Source organism: Phacochoerus africanus, chromosome 2 (genome assembly GCF_016906955.1).
Source record: "Phacochoerus africanus isolate WHEZ1 chromosome 2, ROS_Pafr_v1, whole genome shotgun sequence".
NCBI classification, from domain to species: Eukaryota; Metazoa; Chordata; class Mammalia; order Artiodactyla; family Suidae; genus Phacochoerus; species Phacochoerus africanus.
The window spans coordinates 12,388,235-12,410,254 of NC_062545.1; the positions used below are offsets into that span (position 1 = coordinate 12,388,235).

Genomic DNA, 22,020 nt, shown 5'->3' on the forward strand with positions numbered 1-22,020 from the left:
CCGGGAGGAGGGGCACCCAGTGGAGGGAGGAGCCGATGACGCGGCAGCTCAGAGTGATGGGAAGGGCGGCGAGGAAGGGGCAGAACTACGAAGGTGAGCGGCTGGTTCCAGGGTGCTGCGGGTTGCCGAGCAGGCTCAGGTCAGGGTCAGAATGACGTCTGAGGAGGATCTGTAGTATTCTCATAGCCATACCCGGCTGAGCAACTACTCTCTGTCTACGTTTTGCTCTTTCTTTTGGTCTTTTTAGGGCCGCACCCTTGGCATATGGAGGTTCCCAGGCTAGGGGTCGAATCGGAGCTGTTGCTCTGGCCTACACCAGAGCCACAGCAACGCCGGATCCGAGCCGCGTCTGCGACCTACACCACAGCTCCTGGCAATGCCGGATCCTTAACCCACTGAGCAAGGCCAGGGATCGAGCCCATGTCCTCACGGATACTGGTCAGGTTCATTACCACTGAGCCACTTTTTGCTCTCTTTCCTCCTCCAATAGAAATTTAATAAGCTTTTTTTAAAAAAATAGGTGGCATGTCAAACTGCAAAGACACTTCCTCCCTGAGGTGGCTTTCACGTCTGAGTCCGCCGTCAGGCTTTTGAGGAAGGCGCGTATTCATCTTTATGCCTCCCTCACGGCGGAGGGGTGCCTGCTTCTTATGTACTTCTGATGATGTGTTCCTTAAAAGTCTTGGCTCCTGCATCCTGGTCTGGGTGTTGGTGGCTTGAGTGAGTCACCGTGCAGTAACTGCTGAGACCACATCAACCGAGTATCTTCTGTCCCTTCACAGAGAAATGGTCGGGAGGGGACTGTCCTTGTTTGCCCTGGCTCCTTCATTCTGAGTCCCCGGGACCATGCGCTCCTGGTACACAAATTATAATATCAAAGGGATCCCCCTTCTGATGTCTTCCCCTGGTGATTCAACGTGGTTCGTTCCCCTTCACCGCTCTTTGGATCTTGTTTTACAAGGTTTCAGGAGGCTTCAGAACGAGTGTGGTTCTAAGGGACTGCCTTCACTGTTAGAGGTTTTGGTTTTTGGTCTCCCTGGCGGCTGTGTGTTTCTAAATGTTGCAGTAACGAGCTCATCTATTTGTGACTCCCCCTAGGGCATGTACATCAAGTCAACCTATGATGGATTGCACGTGATTACTGGAACCACAGAAAATGTAAGTGCGTGTGTGTATCCATTAAAAGTAAAAGCTATCGTCTGGTCAGACGGACTTGACAGAGTCCCTATATTTTTTCATGGAAATGTGTCCTGCTGTTCTATTACCAGTCATGGGAGCGCAGTGTCAGCTTTTTTTATTTCGGTGGGGAATGTGCTGCCTGTCACCAGCTGTCCTCAATGTATTATTTAAATTGTCCTGTATAGCTCTCGTACACACACCTTGCCAAGGTTTGGCCCCCACCCTTGGGTTTATGTGTGTGTTTGTGCATCCCGGAGGTGTTAACCCATCCAAAGACAGGGATCTCTTTGTGGTTGAGAATCACTTTTATAAAAAGAGCTGGAGTGGTGACCATGTGTGTACAATATAGTGGGTTTTTTTGGGGGGGGGAGTTGTTTGTTTAATGGAATTTATATGTGTCGCCAGAGCAACTGTTTAGGGATTTTTGCATGACAAAGATACTTTTTTATACAATTGTATTTCATCATATTTGCATACTATTGAAATTTAGTTTTTTCTCTCCCTCTAATCTTCTGCATGGAAGAAGCAGGGCTGTTTCTACTGTGAGGGATTTGGTACCCTGTTATCTTACCTTTTGAAAAAATTCTGCTACGTGAAAGGTTTTTCTTTAGCCCCTCAAGCATTTTGAATTTGTGAAAAGTAAAGCTGAGTGCTTTCTTTATTCTACCAACCACAGGGCCAGCTTTTGAATGACATTGATACGAATCTAGAAATGTCTAAAAAGCCTCCTTGCATCTGTGTAAAAGAAGCATGTGTCTGTGGAATGAATTACTGTATTTAATCAACTAAGACGAGAGGAAGTCATTCTTTTTTTTTTTTTTTTTTTTTTCACTTTTACTCCTTTATCAAAAGGGAAAATTCTATCCAGGGGAGGGGAAACTGAGAAAACAAAAAGATTCAAACAATCCAATGCAAACACAACATTTTTCAAATGTAAGAGGTTCCCATTACTAAAAATGCTTTTCAGTGAGACAGTTTTAATGCGTACAAGTGCATGGCATTAAGCTTCAGAACCTAACACGGGCCTGACGCTCAAGTCCTTCTTTTCTGGAGGAAGTAATTCTTAAAAACAAGAAATTTGGTAACTGTTTTTTCTAATCTGGTGAATATGTACCAGAGTTTGAGCTTTAGCTACTAGATCTTTTGATAAAATAAAATGGCATGATCTTTGATTAGGGTTAGTGGCACACTCTTGATTTCTGTAATAAGAAAAACGGCATCTTAAGGCAGTCAATGAATTATAAATACGTTATGTGGTGCTGGGTGGAAGATGATGATGTCTTTAAACATTCTCTATTGAGCCACAATGAGACCACTGGGATTTTTTTTTTTCTTTTTTCTTTTTAGAGCTGCACCAGTGGCACATGGAAGTTCCTGGGCCAGGGGTCGAATCTGAGCTTCGGATGCCAGCCTCCACCACAGCCTCTGCAATGCCAGATCTGAGTTGCATCTGCAACCTATGCTGCAGCTTGTGGCTATGCCAGATCCTTAACCCCCCGAGTGAGGCCAGGGATTGAACCTGCATCCTCAGAGACACTAGTAGGGTTTTAACGCTTTAGGCCACAAGGGGAACTCCGCATCACCTGATAGGTCATAATGGCACAGGACGTTCTCCTTTTAGGCTGGGGATGCTGCAAAAGAAAAAATATCACAGCCAACATTCCTCCTTTATCCTCATCGGAGACCTTATGTATTTTAGCTGAACCACACAAGAATGTACTCATGTACCACTCAGTAGATTTTTTTTTGGAGTTAGATGCAGAAGGATGGTGAATGTTGTTTCAGTTTTTACAGAGTTGAAGTTTTGCATCAGAGCAACTTGGCGATTTCATTAACCACCAGATCTGTGCAGGTCTAGACTCAGTCAGGCCTTTGAATCAATTTTAATCTTGGGGTAAGCAGGTAGAACAGTATCATATTACTACCAGCAGGCACACAGATTTCTTCCCTTTCCTGTTCCCCATCATACCCCCTCCCCTTCCCCGACTTTTAAGGATTGGAGTTGAATGAGAGACTCTGCAAAACTGCTTTGGAAGCAAATGAAATGTCAAATGACACACTTCTTAGAATTCCTACTGGCCTCCTAGGATTGGGTGAGAGGTTCAGGGTTTATCTGGATGTGATTGATCCCAGCACATCCATAGAGAGAGGTGGTTTCCAACTTGTGAGAGATCAAAACAGGGAGGACTTGTCTTAGTCCGTCTGGTAATCCACCTGAGAATGTCCCCCTTGCTTTCAGTCAATCCCCTTGTGTTCACTGAGTACCTGGAATATGCCAGATACTTTCTAAGGCGTGCAGATGAGGGTAGGAAGTTAGCTAAGAGCCCACTTGTCAAAGGCTTGATCTGGATGTTTTACACTTAGTAGTAGACATTTTACCCTTAAGCAGTGGTAGAAACTGCCAGCTCAAGGACAGCTCTCTGGCTCTCACTTCCTTAAGTGGCTTCAGAGTTAGAATGTTTGATTGGCAGCCTAGTGTGGTGGCTGGTAGTGGACAGAGGTCACCAGTTGCACTCCCAAGGGAATTGTCACCACATGCTTCTCTGTTGGACTCTAAGCTGAAGCAGAGCTGGCGGGTCATTGCAGGCCTCCAGTCCTTTTTTTTTTGGAGGTTACTTGAGAAGCCAGGATCATTCCGAGGTCTGACCTACAGTATCTGGTGAGTCTCTAGCTCCTTTTTTTGATGCCGTTCAAGACCTTGACAGATGCCTTGACAGGACCCCATCGGTACTGCTATGCCCCACCCCCGATGGGAGTTGGGAAGTAGGTGAGCCTCTGAAGAATGGGTGCTTTCTTCTCCCCGTCATCACTCTTGACAGCAAACCAGAGCAAGCATCATTTTTCAATACTGCGGCACATGGTGAAGATAGGCAGGGGCTACTGCCCTTGGGAGGATTTTGGTATCAGGCTCTCTCTTTACCGGTGTTCTGCCAAGCACACCTCTTCGTCCCTCAGTAGGACATTTGAGAGATGCATATGGGAGGATCCTTCGGAAGGGAAGTCAATTCAGGACACCGGGGCTTGTTTTTTAAGACTGTGTATCTATAAACAGAGACTTCATGGCCTCAGGGCCATCTTTTAGAAAGTGAAGTTTACCTTAAATGAATCCTCAGCCCAGGAAGATGAGCTGGACTGGACTGATTACCATCAGACTTACCCAAGTCGGATCTGTAACCGTGAGTTAGGCCTCTGACCCCAGGGGCAAAAAGGAGCATTGGTACACTCATCATTAAAAAAAAAAAAAAAAAGTGCCCCGAGGGAAAGAGATTTGAGACAGGCCATCTCCCCGTGGTACCCACGATGCTAGTCTCTTAGGTGAGGCACTGCTGGTTGTTATGGTGACAGGTTAAACGTTTATAGAAATAACTGTCAGAGTTACCTGTGCCTTGCGTTGGACCTAGATAAATTAGAGGTTCTGTTTCTACAGTTTACTGCTGCCTGCTTCTTTCCTGTTGAGCCTGTCACAACAGCTGAAAGAGAAACAGCAGCAAGCATGTCTTGAGTTTCGTCGTTGCCCCCCTCCTGATGTTCAAAGGTGCTATTTTTAAAGGATGGTTGTAAATTGTTTTAAGGTTCAGCCAGTTATGTGTCACAAAATAAGACACACAGGCTTAGTAATGTCTGCTTATAATGTGAAATCAAAGTTTTATCTTTTCCTTCTGTTTCGGTCGTATGAAGTATCTTAAACACAAGAGTTCTAGTTTGATTAAATGAACAAGAATACTATGGAAAAATATTTGACAACCGGTTTCATCTATGTGTATGCATGTACACATATGCATGGATATATTATGTGCATAGATAAAATTATATTATCATAATATATATAATATGTAATATAGATTACCATAATATATATATTACTTGTATACTTGCAAATTTGTAGTAAACTATTATTTGAGGGAAACAAAATTTGGACTTTGTTTTGATACACATTCTCTTGGAATTCAACCTGAAAATGAAAACAAATTTTAAATTTTCTCCAAAGAAATGTTTTCCATTGTCACTATCTTTCTACTTTAATAGCATTGTGATAACGTGAAAGACAAATTTGAATAAAAGTAAGATTTAGCTTTGTTTATTTATTTATTTTATGGCCACACTTGGGGCATATGGAAATCTCCAGACCAGGGATTGAATCCACGCGGCCGCTATGACCTACGCCATAGCTGTGGCACCGCCCGAGCCTTTCACATACTGCACTGGGCCAAGAACAGAACCTGTGCCTCCACAGCCACCCACGCTGCTACAGTCAGATTCTTACCCACTGTGCCACAGCAGAAACCCCAGATTTAGTTTTACTAATTGCTTAAAAGGAAATGGTATGATAGAATTATAGGGATGATCTTTACGTATTAAACAGCTGGTCGCCTTTTACGAGGTTAGCTTTGTTTGTTTTTGTCATTTTTCCATTTCTAGGGCCGCTTCTGCAGTATATGGAGGTTCCCAGGCTAGGGGTCGAATCAGAGCTGTAGCCGCCGGCCTACGCCAGAGCCATAGCAACGCGGGATCCGAGCCGCGTCTGCAACCTACACCACAGCTCACGGCAATGCCGGATCCTTAACCCACTGAGCAAGCCCAGGGACTGAACCCGCAACCTCATGGTTCCTAGTCGGATTCGTTAACCACTGCGCCATGACGGGAACTCCCACAAGGTTGGTTAGTTTTGATAGGGATGGAGGTAAGGTACTTTTTAGGTGAACCAGTGGCTTTGCTCAGCCCATCATGTGGACAGGGCAGCCCACTCTTGGTGATAGGTTAGATGAACCTTGGCTGTTCCAACGGACAGATTATCTGTGACAACACACCGCCGATAAAATAGCTGACAGCTGTATTCACCTGGCAGCTTGTGCAGGCTCTGTATTCGCAGGGAGAGAAATCACCTACACCGTGTGATGTTTCTTGAGCAAATTATATTTCCACTGCTCATTTTCTGCGGAAGAAAGAAAGGTGAAGAAGGAGAAGGAGAAAGAAAGAGAAGGTTTAAAAAATAAGACCCGTCTCTCTGTTTGTTTCCAATAGTCTCCGGCAGACAGATCTCAGAAGATTCATGCTGGTGATGAAGTCATTCAGGTTAATCAGCAAACTGTGGTGAGTGGATTTGTTGAGACTTCAGACTTCATAGTTCCCTCTCGAAGTTTTAAACCATTGTACTTACTTTTTTCTTTTCTTTTCTTTTTTTTTTTTTTTTTGAGGGAAGCCAGTGCCCAGGGCATAGAGAAGTTCCCAGGCCAGGGATCGAACCTGTGCCTCAGCAGTGACAATGGGGGATCCTTAACCCGCTGAGTCACCAGTGAACTCCTTTGTTTGCATTAAAAAAAAAATGTGGTTTATTTTGGTTTGAATTTTGAGCTTTTTGGGGGGCCACACCCATGGTCTGTGGATCAAACCTGCATCACAGCAGTGACAACACCAAATCCTTATCGGCCAGCGGGACACTGCAATGCTTGCATTTTTAAAAGTTGCTCATCATTTTCAGCAGTGCTGAGGTGAACAGATTTGTAGCTACGTCTTCATTCACAGCTGATTTCCTGGAGATCACTTCATAGACTGGAGTTTTCATTATTCATGAGCGAGTCCCTTCTCCCCATTTTCTTTCTCTGAAGGTGGGCTGGCAGCTAAAAAACCTAGTGAGAAAGTTGAGAGAGAACCCTACCGGAGTTGTGTTGCTGCTGAAGAAGCGCCCCACGAGTTCCTTCAACTTTACTCCTGCTCCCCTGAAAAACCTACGCTGGCGGCCGCCTCTGGTGCAGGTACGATTCCTGGTTGGAAGCCTTCCTCTGGCATCAGTGCAGGAACAGGGTCCAGCATCTGACTTGTCCCCCCAAAGAAAGACGCCAGCCTGAAGGTCATTGGCTTCCGGAGTCTGTGTCTGGATAATGACCCTGTGTTCCTCCTTAGGAAAATAGACCTGCTGCATTTGCACTAATCCAGATGGCAGCCACTAGCTACCTGTGGCTCTGTCCGTAATTACAACGAAAAGCTTCAGCCCCTCTGTCTCCACCAGCCACATTCCAGGAGTTTGGTATGGCCACCTGTGGCCACTGGTTGCCGTTTCTGCACGTTTCTTCTGGTCCCTTTCCTCTGTCACTTCAAAGATAGGCTCACATAAAGGGGTCCACGTGGGGCTGAGGTCTCAGCCCCAGTTTATCAAGGCGGGGGAGGGACTGAGGAAGTACACCCCCTCCCCAACCTCAGTGGGGAGCTGTGTCCCTCCTTTGTTTAGATTTGGCAGTCTTGGGTGACCATAAAAAGCAGACCAGCCTTTAGGGAGTTTTATTGTTTAAATTCTGTACAAACCATTCACTCCTTAGTGCCTACACTGGGTGGACCATGCCCCCTGACCAGCCCTCTCCTTATGTCATTGGTCCTTAGTGTTTAATTCCTAAACCATGCATGAAAAGCAGTCCCATTTTAATGCCCTTTTGTAAGATTGAGATTGCCGTTAATATGCAACTGTTTTCGAGTTTGTTGCATATCTTCAAATGGAAGGGGCAGCAGTAGTCTCAAGCCCTCACTTTGGATACTTTGTGATGCATAGAGCACTGGAAATGTGTGTGTGTTGTGTACCTTAGAGGTGTGACAGGGACAGAAAAATAAATAACAGGATGTGGAGGGTGGAGCTAGGAGGGGCACGTAACTGAAGTCACTTCTTAAATAATAGGAGCGCATATCACTCACACCCCAGCTGCCTCTGTTTGCATCACCCACTATAAGGAGCAGCATCTTTCAATAGTTGTGGCATCCCCAGAATGCGTCACTTAACGTCCTGGAGGTCTGCCTGCATCGTTGGTGGTTAATGAGTGCTTGCTGCCCGCCAGCTCTGCCACCTCCTTGGTACACAGGAGTAAATGGTGGGTTCTGAAGACGTGGGCAGTGGGCATGGACTGGTAGGTGAAGGTGCCTCTTCCTGAGGAGGTGGGTGCACTTTGGAGCCTGGCAAACTAAGTGGGCTTTGGTAGGCAGATGAGAGATGGTGTGATGGAGGAGTTGACTGCAGTTCTGTCTTTCTTTCTTTTTCAATTACTGCTTTTTTTAAACGGAAGTGTGGTTGATTTATAGTGTTTCAGGTATACAGCAAGGTGATTCAGTTATACACACGTGCGCGCATGCACACACACACACAAACATGCCCACAAACCAGGGATATGCCTTCCTCAGGGAAGCTTTCCTCGAAGTAGAGTGTGTGACATTCTCCTGAAAGCCATTGAGGGCACGTGCTTCAGTAAAACTTGTAAAGGGGGAGGGGAGGCAGCATCAGAGGGGCTGGGGGAGCCAGCAAGCTGCTGTCTCCAGTAGAGTCGAGTCTTGGCCTGCTCCAGGGGTGTAACTCCACGGTGATGGGCTTGTGGTAGCTGCGCTCAGGGTTGGCAGCCGTCGGCGGAGGTCAGTTCTCCAGAGAAGGAGGCAGCTTCTGGGTTCACTGGCCACGGTAGGTGGGCACCACAGCCCTCCTGCAAGAATGAGTAGGACACACTCTCCAGGACAGAGGGCTGGAGAGAAAGCTGGACTAGTGGGCTGAGCTGAACGGGTGGGTCCAGAGTCCCAGGCTAAGGAGCATGGACCTCACTCCACAGGGTCACTTTGTCAACAGGGTGACAGTTGATTTTTACAATAATATCTGTGTTGATGTGCTTAGGGCCACCGAAACAAAGCGCACCCACTGAGAGGCTGAAACAAACTGAGTCCTTCAAAAGTCTGGTGGCTGAATGTCTAAGATCAAGGTGTTAATGGGGCCGGCATCTTCTGAGGTCTGTCTGCTTGGCTTGCAGATGGCCGTCTTCTCCCCGTGTCCTCCCGTGGTCTTTCCTCTGTGTGTCTGTGTCCTGATCTCCTCTTCTTATAGGGTCACCAGTCAGACTGGATTAGCCCCCCCCCATATGACCTCATTTTAAATAAACTAAAGATATTCTCTCCAAGTGCCGTCACATTCTAGGGGTTAGGGGACATGATTTAGCCCATGGCACCATCTAAGCACAAGAAACCCCAGGTGGGAGGGGTTGCATGTCCAGATGACTGGGGATGTGGTTCTGGCAAGGCTGGGACAGGGGGGATTCTAGTGAAATGCAAGAGGCCATTTGGAAGAAGCATTAGGAGGACTCACAAAGCAGCACAGCAGAGTGGACAGGAAGGGGCTCCCGAGTTGAACTCCTGGAGTTCAAATCCCACTTCTGCCACATCTTCGCCACGGGAGCTCAGATAAGAATGTTTTACTATTTCTAAACTTCACTCCTAATTATTCGTGTTGACCCTTAGAAAAAGCTTTGACACGGGGTGAGGAGGGCAGGCAAGGCATGGGAGAAGCAGATGTGGCAGTGAATCTGGATGGTGACACCAGTGACGGAAATTAGAAGGGCAGTAAAGAGTGAGCTATCTGGGAGGCAGAGATGACAGGTCTTCCGACCCTCACCGAGTTTGAAGTGATACAGGAGAATTCAGGTGGATGTGTTCAGAAGGGAAGTCAAAATTACTTCTAATTATTAATAACAAGAGTTATTCTTTGTCCAGAAAATTCATTTAAGAAGAGATATGCCTATTTTCCCCTGGTTTTGTCTACTTTCCTGCCAGCTCCACTGTGCAGTTGGGGGAAGAGGTGCTGGTGAGGAGTGAGACACTTAGCTTTGCTTCCAACCCAGGGAGAGAACAACCATCAACATGCAGAGGCAGGTGTACAGCTTAGCTACTATGTGTCCTGGCGATTCATCGAGAATGTTTTCAGAACATGGACTCTGGTAGACCAGTACTCCGTGCACTTTCTCAGCCCCAACACGGGGTGTTGCCATGTGTGTCACTGACGATCTGCGTGGCTGGGTGCCCACCTCTGCTGGGAGGGAGCTTCTTTAGTTCTTGTCAACACCATTGGTTTTGTCCCGGGAAAGATGGTTATCGCTCTGTTTTTAAGCCACAATCCTGGTAAACGAGGGCTGTTGATTCAGAAATTGGTGTTGGAGTTTTCAGAAAGTGCCGGTTCTGTGGAGATGCTCCAGATTTCTTCACTTCTACTACAGGGAGGCCCTGGGTTCTGGCCCCAAGTTTGCAGACGTGCAAGATTAATAGGACACGATGCGAATCAATTATGTAGTGAGGAGAGTCTCCAGGCTGTGTGTGAGGGGCTGGCATACAGGGTACGGGGATTATGCTCTGGGGAGACTGGAGACTCAGCCCCCGTTTCCTTGTGCCTCCGGGTTGCTCCCCCAAAATGGGGCTGTCACTCTGTGAGCGCTGGCCACTCCTGTCCTCCCGACCCTTAGGCTCTAGTTCACACTCTCACTTCTGGGAGATACGGGGTCTTCTATCAGTCCCCGCCTGGACGGGAGAGGGCTCAGGTGTCTCCCCAGAACCAGCACAGTCCTCACTGCCCCCCAGTGGCCTTCACCAACTGCCTGTGTGCCTTGACTCAGATTTCCCTGCTGAGATTTCCCAACCAGAAAAGGCTGATCCACTTTATCCACTCCTCTGTCCATGGACATTTAGGTGGCTTCCATGTCTTGGCTATTGTATCTAGTGCCGCAGTGAACATTGAGGTGCATATATCTTTTTGACTCATGGTTTTCTCTGGATAGATGCCCAGGAGTGGGGCTGCTGGATGAAGAAGATGTGGTACATATATACAGTGGAATATTAACTCAGCCATAAAAAGAATGAAATAATGGCATTTGCAGCAACATGGATGGACCTAGAAATTATCATACTAAATGGAGTTAGTCAGTGAGAGACAAACATCATATCCTATCACTTATATGTGGAATCTAAAAAAAGGATACAAATGAACTTTTTTTCAAAACAGAAACAGACTCATGTCATAGACTTTGAAAATATTATGGTTACCAAAGGGGACAGGTGTTGGGTGGGGAGAGGAGGCATGGACTGGGGGTTTAGGATGGAAATAGTCTAAAATTAGGTTGACGATGGGTGTACGGCTATAAATATAATAAAATTCCTTGAATTGAAAAAAGAAAAGGCTGGTTGTCACTGTCAGATTGTAGATGAGATAGCACTGAAGGGCTTACACAAGCTTTTAAAAAATAGGTCGTCTGAGACGAATAATATAATTAAAGTGAAGTCGTATGGATTTTAATTTTAAAAATTGACTTGTGTGTAAGTGTATATGTGTCTAATACTAAATTAAACAGCACGAGATCGTGTACTTACTATGTGTCAAGCCATGCGCTAAGCCCATTACATGCATGATGTCACTTAAGTCTCACAGCCACCCTGTGTTACCACTCTTCCTTGTCCCTGTTTTTTCCCATTCTGTAGATGAGGCACAGAGAAGTTGAGTGATTTTCCCAGAGATGCACAGCTAACGAGAGGTATAACCAGGATCGCACCCAGACCTACTGAATTCTGAGCCTACCCTCCTAGTCAGTGGTGGGATCGTTAGTATTTTGTGTGAACTGACTCATTCCGTCCTCACTGCAAGCCTGATGTGAGAGGCGTTGTCAGCCTGCCTGTTTCTCAGAGGAAGAAACTGAGGCAGGGGTGTTTAAATGATTTGCTCAGAGCTAGAATTCAAACCTGCCTGGCACTTGGTTCCCAGGCGTCTGCTTCTCACTATGCACCTAGACTTTCAAAACTCTCGATAAATGATGTGTGTGTGTGTGTGTATACACAGATTGTATATATGATGTGTGTACACACACACACACACACATACATATAAAGCAATATTAGCCATGCAAAAAGAAATAATACCATTTGCAGCAACATAGATGAATCGAGAGATTATCGTACTAAGTCAGGCAGACAAAGACAAACATATGATATGGTTTATATGTGGACTCTAAAAAAAAATGATACAAGCGAACTTATTTACAAAACAGAAACAGACTTACAGATGTAGAAAACAAACTTATGGTTTCCAAAGGGGAAGGGGGGGAGGGATGAATTAGGAGTTGGGAGTTAACAGATACACATTACTATCTATAAAGTCGATAAATAACAAGGACCCACTGTAGAGCGCAGGGAACTCTGTCAATATTCTTTAATAACCTATATGGGAAAAGAATTGGAAAAGAATGGATATATATGTATGTATCTGAATCACTTTGCTATACACCTGAAACTAACACAGCCTTGTAAATCAACTATGTTAAAAAAACACTTGGTAAATTTTGAGAGTCTCAGGGAAGCGTACGCATGGAATGTTGCTAGTAGCTGCAGACACACACAAGTGACCCAGACCCATGTTTACTCTGGGGCTGGTGTTGGTTTTGGGGAGAACGATCTCCGAGTTAACCTCCCGGCGTTTGCACTTGCCCCCCCTTCAGACCTCACCTCCGCCCACGACCACCCAGTCTCCAGACAGCACCATGGACGCCTCGCTGAAGAAGGAGAAGCCGGCCATCCTGGATCTTTACATCCCTCCTCCTCCGGCCGTTCCCTACTCGCCCCGGTACGTCGGTGCCTGTTTTCGTGGTGTGCGCGTCTCCCGTGTGTGGAGATTCTAGTGGGGGTGGGAGGACCTCGGGCAAATCGAGAGGAGAGGTTCCTGAACTCCCGGGTGATGGGGCTGAGTTTTGAAGCTGCTGTCAAAACCTGTCATCCTGGGGTGGGGGAAGCCAGACCGTTGGTGGGGAGGGGGCTTCTTATAGCGTGTGGTCTTGGGAAGGCATTGTTTTGCTTCCTTGCTGGGCATCGGCAGGTACCTGAAGGGGGTCCCTGAAGCTTAAGTTTCATGAACTACATGGTAAATTCATCCCTGGGGCAGAAGGTAATGAGTATTTCTGAGATGAATTAAGGTTGCAGTTGTACTTTGCTGAGAGAGATGTGTTCTTTGTAGGACTTAAAAAAACATGTGGGAGTTCCTGTCATGGCTCAGTGGTTCACAAATCCAACTAGGAACCATGAGGTTGCATGTTCGATCCCTGGCCTCGCTCAGTGGGTTAAGGATCTGGCGTTGCCATGCGCTGTGGTGTAGGTCGCAGACACGGTTCGGATCCCACGTTGCTGTGGCTCTGGTGTAGGCCGGCGGCTACAGCTCTGATTAGACCCCTAGCCTGGGAACCTTCATATGACGCGGGTGAAGTCCTAGAAAAGGCAAAAAGACCAAAAAAAAAAAAGTGAAAAGAGGTGTAGATGGGCTATATTTGCGTGTGCATATGTGTTTATGTGTGTGTATCTATTATAAATTCTTAAAGATCATTGCTTTCTTAACGGCTCTCTTAAATGTTCATGGTGAACTGAAGATAGTCGTGCTAGATGTTATTATTTATATAGGGTGTGATTAAGGATGAAATATAGGCTTATTCCTATCATCTTACATGGTTACCTATGCTGGTAAAATGAGAGAGTCTGGAGTTCCCGTCGTGGCGCAGTGGTTAATGAATCCGACTGGGAACCATGAGGTTGCGGGTTCGGTCCCTGCCCTGGCTCAGTGGGTTAACAATCCGGCGTTGCCGTGAGCTGTGGTGTAGGTTGCAGACGCAGCTCGGATCCCGTGTTGCTGTGGCTCTGGCGTAGGCCGGTGGCTACAGCTCCGGTTCAACCCCTAGCCTGGGAACCTCCATATGCCGCGGGAGCGGCCTAAGAAATAGCAACAACAACAACAAAAAAAGACAAAAGACAAAATAAAATAAAATAAAATGAGAGAGTCTGACTCGTTTATTCAACATTAATTTACTGAGAGTGGGGACTCAGTTACGTCTTGTGCCGAACAGATGTAGATCTTGCCCCCAGAGAACTGCCAGTGTTTCAGGTGCCTGTTCAAGAATAAATTGAGAAAAACGTAATCATGATGTAATACTTCATAAGACAAAGTGTGGGCTGAACTTGTAGTGAGTTTTCAGTTTATATTGGAGTTTTTTGTTTGTTTGCTTTTGTTTGGAGCGGAACTCTTTGCTTCTGTTGTGTTTCTCTTCTGGGCAGAAAGAAGGGTTCGTGTCATTTTCCTCTTCTTTGAGTCTTGGTTTGCCCCAAACTTATCACAGCAGGTAGAGCCATGACCTCGGGGATACGGGGAGTTCCGGGGTCGCTGGACAGACTCCTTCCTATACTCACAGACCCGTCGTGCGGTTGCGATGTCTTAAGGGTGTTTAGAACTGCAAGGAGTTGTTGCCTTTGCACATGGAGCGCAGAGGGGCCACTGATGACCAGCGTGTAGATGCTTCTATCAGACAACTCGGTGCCAGCTTCCCTAATCCTGGATGCACTTGTCTGGGTCACAGGAGCTGCGGCAGGAAAGAAATAAGTACTCAGTAAGGGGGAAAGGGAATTGGGGCTTTTAATCTGTTTGGGGGAGGTACGTATGCACGCTCGCGCACACACGCTATTAATGAAGGGTATTTTCCGAGCAGTGAAAAAGACACATGGTTACAGAGAACAGGTGGTAAGTTGGGAAAGCTTTGTGGATGGGGACGTTATAGGCCAGGTTTAAAAGTACAGAAGGAGATAGAGTGGCGGGGAAAGGTATGCAGGCAGCAGACTCACTGGGAAGACCCATAGGCAAGGCTGATCTATAAATTGTTTCTGGACTCAGCAGATTCTGTATTGACCTAGTTGTTTTGCAGTGATCGCTGAGTGGGATGGACCAAATGCAAAAAAATTTAACCAGCTGGTAACCTGGACTCACCTAAAATTAATTTGAAGTTTTATTATAAATAGCTGACATTTGGAAAGGATTAAGTTGCAGTCGGAGGACCGGTTTCTGTCCTTCGTTCAGAGAATAGACACTTCTCATTGGTTACAATAAAGGCCCCTTTGTATTTTTTTGACATCTTTTTCAAATCTAACAACTACCATTTACATGTCACGTGTCTTCTTTGCTGGATCTTGGCAGAGATACTGCTCTTGGCTTGAGAAAAAAATGTTTGCTAGATCATACCTGAACTTGGGGTTTCTGTTCTAAGTAGGAGATTCAATTATAGGACAGATGGACAGGGAAACCAGAGCTAGCTTTTCAATGGTATATTTGTATCACTTAAATATATATGGGAAAAAAACCTCATTTTCTCTTATTTAATAGGGTCATGGCATTTAGTCTTATTTAGTAGGATCTGCATGTGTTTGAAGGGCAACTGTGATTGAAGAGTAATGCTTTTTCCTCCAGAGGAAAAGGAGGATTTTTTTTTTTTGCTTTTTAGGGCCGCATTGGCAGCATATGGATGTTCCCAGGCTAGGGGTGGGATCCGAGCTGGAGCTGCTGACCTATGCCACAGCCCGGGCCATGCCAGATCCTTAACCCACTGAATGAGGCCAGGGATTGAACTTGCATCCTCATGGATACTAGTTGCGTTCTTAACCTGCTGAGCGACAATGGGACCTCTGGAAAGGAGCATTAAATTTTCTCACTTGTCCCAAAGCAACAGAAATAAAAGCAAAAATGAACCAATGGGACCTAATCAAACTGACAAGTTTTTGCACAGCAAAGGAAACCAAAAAGAAAGCAAAAAGACGACTTACAGAATGGGAGAAAATAGTTTCCAATGATGTAACTGACAAGGGCTTAATCTCTAAAATATACAAACAACTTATACAACTCAACAACAAAAAAGCCAACAACCCAATTGAAAAATGGGCCAAAGACCTGAATAGACATTTTTCCAAGGAAGATATACAGATGGCCAGCAAGCACATGAAAAAATGCTCATCATCACTGATTATTAGAGACGTGCAAACCAAAACTACCACGAGATACCATCTCACACTAGTCAGAATGGCCATCATTCGTAAGTCCACAAATAACAAATGCTGGAGAGGGTGTGGAAAAACGGGAACCCTCCTGCACTGTTGATGGGAATGGAAGCTGGTACAACCACTGTGAATAGTATGGAAGTACCTTAGAAATCTATACATAGAACTACCATATGACCCAGCAATCCCACTTTTGGGCATATATCCAGACAAAACTTTCCTTAAAAAAGACACATGCACCCTCATGTTCACAGCAGTTCTATTCACAATAGCCAAGACATGGAAACAACCCAAATGTCCATCGACAGATGATTGGATCAGGAAGATGTGGTATATATACACAATAGAATACCACTCAACCATAAAAAAGAAGGAAATAATGCCATTTGCAGCAACATGGATGGAACTAGAGATTCCTATACTGAGTGAAATAAGTCAGAAAGAGAAAGACAAATACCATATGATATCACTTATATCTGGAACCTAGTATACAGAACAAATGAACCTTTCCACAGAAAAGAAAATCATGGACTTGGAGAATAGATTTGTGGTTGCCAAGGGGGAGAGAGAGGGAGTGGGATGGACTGGGAGCTTGGGGTTAATAGATGCAGACTATTGCCTTTGGAATGGATTAGCAATGAGATCCTGCTGTGTAGCACTGGGAACTGTCTAATCACTTATGATGGAGCAGGATAATGTGAGAAAAAAGAATGTATACATGTATGTGTAACTGGGTCAACATTCTTACAGTAAAAAAAAAAATAATGTATCGGGAAAATTAAAAAAAAAATAGCACAAAAAAGTAAAAAATAAATTTTCTCACTTGTGCTGGAAGTAGTGTGTCTCCTATACTTCTTTGGTGTGAGAGGGTCTTTGTAAGCAATTTAATTCTTGCTCTGTCTTGCAGGGAGGAGAATGGGAGTGCTGGTTATGGAGGAGTCAGCAAGTGTAAACAGCCACTGCCTGGTCCTAAGGGATCCGAGTCCCCCAATTCCTTCCTGGATCAGGAAAGCCGGAGACGGAGATTTACTATCGCTGATTCTGATCAGTTGCCTGGGTATTCGGTGGAAACCAATGTTCTGCCCACAAAAATGAGAGAGAAAACACCATCTTACGGTACGTTGCTGAGTGTGTGTTTTCTCTCTTCCTCTCCCCTCTCCCAATTTGGAACCTTTGGGTGAATTCGGCAGACTTGGAGGGTCATCCAAAGACAACATAAACCTCTCTGAAATTTTAAGTATGAGACCTTTATTCATCTCTCTAAAGCAAAGGCTTGTTGAGTCATTACACTGCCTGGCATCAAAGCCCAGGGGGTTGAGATCATGTTACAATTTTAACTTTCCATGCCCGCATTTGAACTTGGAGTTGCTTTCTTTGCTCTGTGGACCCAGAGACTCAAGTTCAGCTTCTTCTGGCCTAATTGCTTGCTATGGAAAGACACTGCTTTAAAACACTTTCCTTACTTGGAACTATGTTATTGGTTATGTGGAAGCGTTTGTGACAACGGGGTCGGGGAGGGAGTTGAAGTCTAGATAAAAAGGGAAGGGTTCTGTCAAGTCCAAAAACTCTGCCGACTTTTCCTCTTCCTTCCTCTTCTGCTGAAGGCAAGCCCCGGCCTTTGTCCATGCCTGCGGACGCCAGCTGGATGGGGATTGTGGACCCTTTTGCCAGGCCTCGAGGTCATGGGCGGAAAGGTAAGTTGAATTTAGGCGCAAACTGAAAAGCACCAAACCTGGAGTCAAAAGCCCAGGCCCCCATTTCAGCCCTAGTCCTAAGTGACTTCTAATGACTGGAGCAGGGACTTGGCTACAGCATCGGGGGTGCCTGTGTCCAGAATGGCAGAATTATATACGCTTAGCTGTAAAGCTCCTGATCGGTATTGTGTGGCTTCCAAAGACTGTAGACATCGACGGCCCAGTTTCTAAACAAGTAGAAACACCTTATTCCTTGAACCGTCTCACCGGTATGTTATGACCATTATTATTGGAGTCTTTGATTTTTGGCAGACGACAAACATGGCTTTTTTTTTTTCTCTCTCCCCACTCCTTCTTGTACCTACAATTAGCAAAGAAACGTGTTTAATTAACCCCGTAATCAAAGTTACTGGTGATGACACTAGCCTTGAGGGAAATCTTGATAAATCTCTTATTTGGGGCCAGATTACATTTGATGGTCAGCGCTGCAGGACACTGCTCTTGCAATGTCAGTGTGGAGAGCTGGTGCAAAGTTGAGGATAGGAGGCCTTAGAGAGTAAAAGGAGGGAGAAAAAAGCCCAGCTTCCGAAGTGTTCTACCCCTGGCATTTCCCCGGGGTTTGGTAACTGTCACCTAAGTACCTGACTCACCTGGATTACATTAAATTGGAAAAGCCAGAAGGTGCCTTCTCAGGTCTAGCACACCCTTCGTTGATGTGAAGAATCTTTGGAGCAGTCAGCAGGGGGCAGGGCAGTCCTTTGTTTAGATGCAGAAATGGCTACATCTTCATTGCCATTCTTTTTAACCTTGAGAGCCCTTGATTTAGCCTTTTATTTCTTTTAATATTGAGATATGGGGAGTAGGGTGGGAAGCAGAAGGTCGGGAGAGTGGACAGATACTTGACCCCTGACCCACTTCCACATTTTTCAGATGTGGTCATCTTAGAAAGAAAGATATCCGCATAATGACACTTAAAAAAAAAAAAAAAAGAAGCTTTTTTGAGTGACAACTCACAGAACCACAAAGCTCACCTCGTTAAAATGTGCAATTCGGTATTTTATTTATTTATTTATTTTTACTGTAGTCATAGAGTTATACTAATTCCAGAATATTTTATCACCTCAAAAAGATACCCCTTTAAGCTGTCATTGCCTCCTGTTTCAGCTCCTGGCAACCCACACTCTACCTTCTGTCTTTGGATTTTATTTATTTATTTATTTATTTATTTTTGTCTTTTTAGGGCTGCATCTGTGGCATATGGAAGTTCCCAGGCTAGGGGTCAAATTGGAGCAGCAGCTGCCGGCTTATACCGCAGCCACAGCAACGCAGGATCCGAGCTGCATCTGCGACCTACATCACAGCTCACGGCAACCTGGATCCTTAACCTACTGAGTGAAGCCAGGGATCGAACCCGCATCCTCATGGATACTAGTTGGGTTCAAAACCCACTGGGCCACGACGGGAACTCTCCTGTCTTTGGATTTATCTATTAATAAACTCCTAGAAAATGTGGCTTTTTGACGATGGGAACTTTTGAAAAGTTGCTTTCCCCTTCGGTTCCAAAAGCAAAACAAATACGTTGAACACCATCTAGAAGGTACAAGAAAATTCATCTGTCATCTGCTCCCCCAGCCTAGAAGTAATCCCTCTGAATGTTTTGTGTATCTTTTAGTTGTTCCTATATTTACATATTATTCCCTTAGGAAAAAATGTGCAAAAGGGAGTAGCTAGGGGTTCAGGAAGACAGCAAAAGGGGTTGCTAGGTGTTCAGGAAGACAGCGTAAAGGGGTTGCTGTTTAGAACAGGTGCATTTTTGGTAACAGCTGCATTACTAATCCATCTCATGGCTCTAGCACCTCTTGGTTCAGTCTGCTCTTGTTGGACCTTTAGGTTATTTCTGTTTCTTTCCCCGGTTGTAAATAATACTTCAAGAAGCATCTCGCATGTATGTTGGTCTTCAAACATTATCAGAAGTGGAATTTCTAGGTCAAAGGAATTCCCCATGAGAGTACCTGCAGTTTAGGTTTCTATTCAGTTTTTTACCCACGCCTCGCATCCCAGGGGGTCTACCGGTACTTAGGATGGGATCATTCTTCCTTTTCCGGAAATGCCTCAAGCCTTTCCGAGCATTAAAATCTTTGAACCCCACCCATTAGAGGTGAGGCGTGTCTGCCCTGCATTAAGGGTGACAACCTAGGGCATCTTCCTAATGTTCCCGAGGGAGGGGTGCATCTGGGGTAAGAACCACTCTTCCCAAAGCCCGGGCTCTGTGCTGCAAGCATCCGGAAAGGACAGGTGGGAAGGAGTGACGCAATTATCAGGCTTCCTCTCTCTCTCTCTTTTTTATTTTAAGCGAAATTATTTTACAGAGTTAAAAAGTGTAGGCTCTGATTCTGCTCTGCTCTTGTGTTACCTCTCAGGTGGGAGAGCAGCCTGGAGCCTGGACTTGTTTCTGCTTTCTCACTACCCAGTGAGAATGGATGGGATGGGCCTGGCTGCCTGGGAGGCCTGGTAGCTCATCCTGGGTGTGGGGCGGGAGGGGTGGTGGTGCTGCTTTCAGAGGCAGGGGACGGCTGAACAGGTTGCAGCCCACCGAGGATGGGTGTTTTAAAGACTGCTTGTGGGCTTTGTCTGCGAACAGGTGAGGATGCCCTTTGCCGGTATTTCAGTAATGAGCGGATCCCGCCCATCCTCGAAGAAAGCTCGGCGCCCCCGTACCGCTTCTCCAGGCCCCCCACGGAGAGGCAGCTGGTCCGCGGCGCAGACTACATCCGAGGCAGCAGGTGCTACCTCAGTGCGGAGCTGCACAGCAGCGCCACGATTCCGTTCCAGGAGGAAGGGACCAAAAAGAAAGCTGGGCCCTCGGCAGCCAGGTCCTCTTCCGCAGAACCGTCCCTGTTGGTCAGCTGGTTTACCCGCCTGAAACTTTTGACTCACTGAGCCCTGCACTCCCTGGCTTCTCCCCGTTTCCTGTCACCAAGTGCCTTGCTTCCTCGGTTGACAACCTGTTCTGATTTTCATCCGCAGTATTATGTAGCGACTTTATGCAATTCCGTGGGGGTTTTTTTTTGTTTTGTTTTGATGTTGTTGTTGTTTTAACATCGTGTACTGCCCTTCTGGGAATTTTGAAGTCATTGGATGGGAACAAATCCAGAGGATCTTAGGTGAGGCTTGTGGAGACTGAAGGAGAAGAATGATTCAAGTCTGATTTCCTTTTTTTTTTTTTGCTTTCTTGAGAGTCAGAATACGGAGACATGCTCTATAAACCGGAGCCTCAGCCAGGAATGTTGTGGTCGTTATGAGGAACTGGGCCGTTTTTCATTTTGGGGTGGGGCTGAAATGGGTGGCCCCTGTCACACTGATGTGTTGGGTTTTGGTCCAACTTCTTCACCTGAAAAAGCCAGTGGAGAAAACGTTTTTGTTTTCATTTTTCAAGCTACATACCATATGTGTACGTGTAGCGGCTTTGACTTTGAAATAACACTTGTCAAGGGGCTGATGCTCTTTCAGAGCAGAGAGTCAAGTGTAGGCCTGTTACACTTGGTTAATATCCTTTTCATAACAGTCTCCGTGGAGGTCAAGTCACACAAAAACATGTGGAAATATTTCGATAGGACTCCCTACCCACAAAGAAGTTTATGGTTATTTGAGAGAGGTGGCCTCGTTGTTATGTATTATTGTCTTTAAGGGAAAAAGAAGCTATACGATTTGCTGACGGCCAAAGCATCATTCAGAAAAATGAAACAACTTATGTTTAGAAGAGAGACGTTGGTTTGTGTTTTGACCTGTTCAATGACTATCTTCCGGAAAAGAATGGACAGTTCCTCAAAAATTATATACATTTGGCTAATTAGACATTTCTTGGGGAAAAAAATCTCACGGTCACTCACTTTCAGCTAGCATCGGGTATTTTGGAAAAGTGTGTCTGGATATTAACTCATGTTTCAACTGAATGTATGATATTTTGTTAGAATGGAAAAGTACTATCTTGTTAATTTAAATGTTTTAAATATAGTTGTATATTTTTCCTACTCTTAGTCACATGTAATTGATATATTGGTGTCCTACGTGAAGCTAATGAGAAAGTGTGCAAGATGTTTCCAGGTTCACGAGTGACCACCAAGGCTATTGCCACCGTGGGCGCTATTGTTTAAAAAAAAAAAAAGCAAAATAAACCCTTCCCAAGCATTTTAGGATTTCATGGATTGGAAATGGGGGCCTTGCGGGGGAGCATGCGTAAAGTACAATTACATTCTGGGAATTTTCTGAGGTATTGAGATTCCCGGGCAGGGCTGGTACCCCTGCCTCAAAAATACCCTCCCCCTCCAATGGTCTACTTTGCGGAACTGCCCGAAATTCCCCAAGTTGGAGATTGCCTGGAGCAAGTAAACTCTTCCTTTTAAAAAGTGCCTTTGTGGGGTGAAGGGAACTGTCAGCCGCTCCTGTGTTTGTGGGATTGAATTCAGTCACCCGTTTTCCTGTCAACCAGCCCCTAAGGGACCTGCAGGGAAGATAG

General features: G+C 45.5%; 1 protein-coding gene across 1 annotated transcript in view; it reads left to right on the forward strand.

The window, feature by feature from the left end:
- CNKSR3 (CNKSR family member 3) overlaps positions 1–21,692 on the forward strand; it is a 99,001-nt gene extending 77,309 nt beyond the window's left edge. The window contains exons 7-13 of the mRNA XM_047769877.1: positions 1,099–1,158; positions 6,202–6,270; positions 6,786–6,932; positions 12,450–12,574; positions 16,718–16,926; positions 17,415–17,504; positions 20,146–21,692. Of these exons, the coding sequence (XP_047625833.1) occupies positions 1,099–1,158; positions 6,202–6,270; positions 6,786–6,932; positions 12,450–12,574; positions 16,718–16,926; positions 17,415–17,504; positions 20,146–20,444 (999 nt within the window). The 3' untranslated portion in view covers positions 20,445–21,692. The remainder of the gene's footprint in view (positions 1–1,098; positions 1,159–6,201; positions 6,271–6,785; positions 6,933–12,449; positions 12,575–16,717; positions 16,927–17,414; positions 17,505–20,145) is intronic.
- The last annotated feature ends 328 nt before the right edge of the window (positions 21,693–22,020 follow it).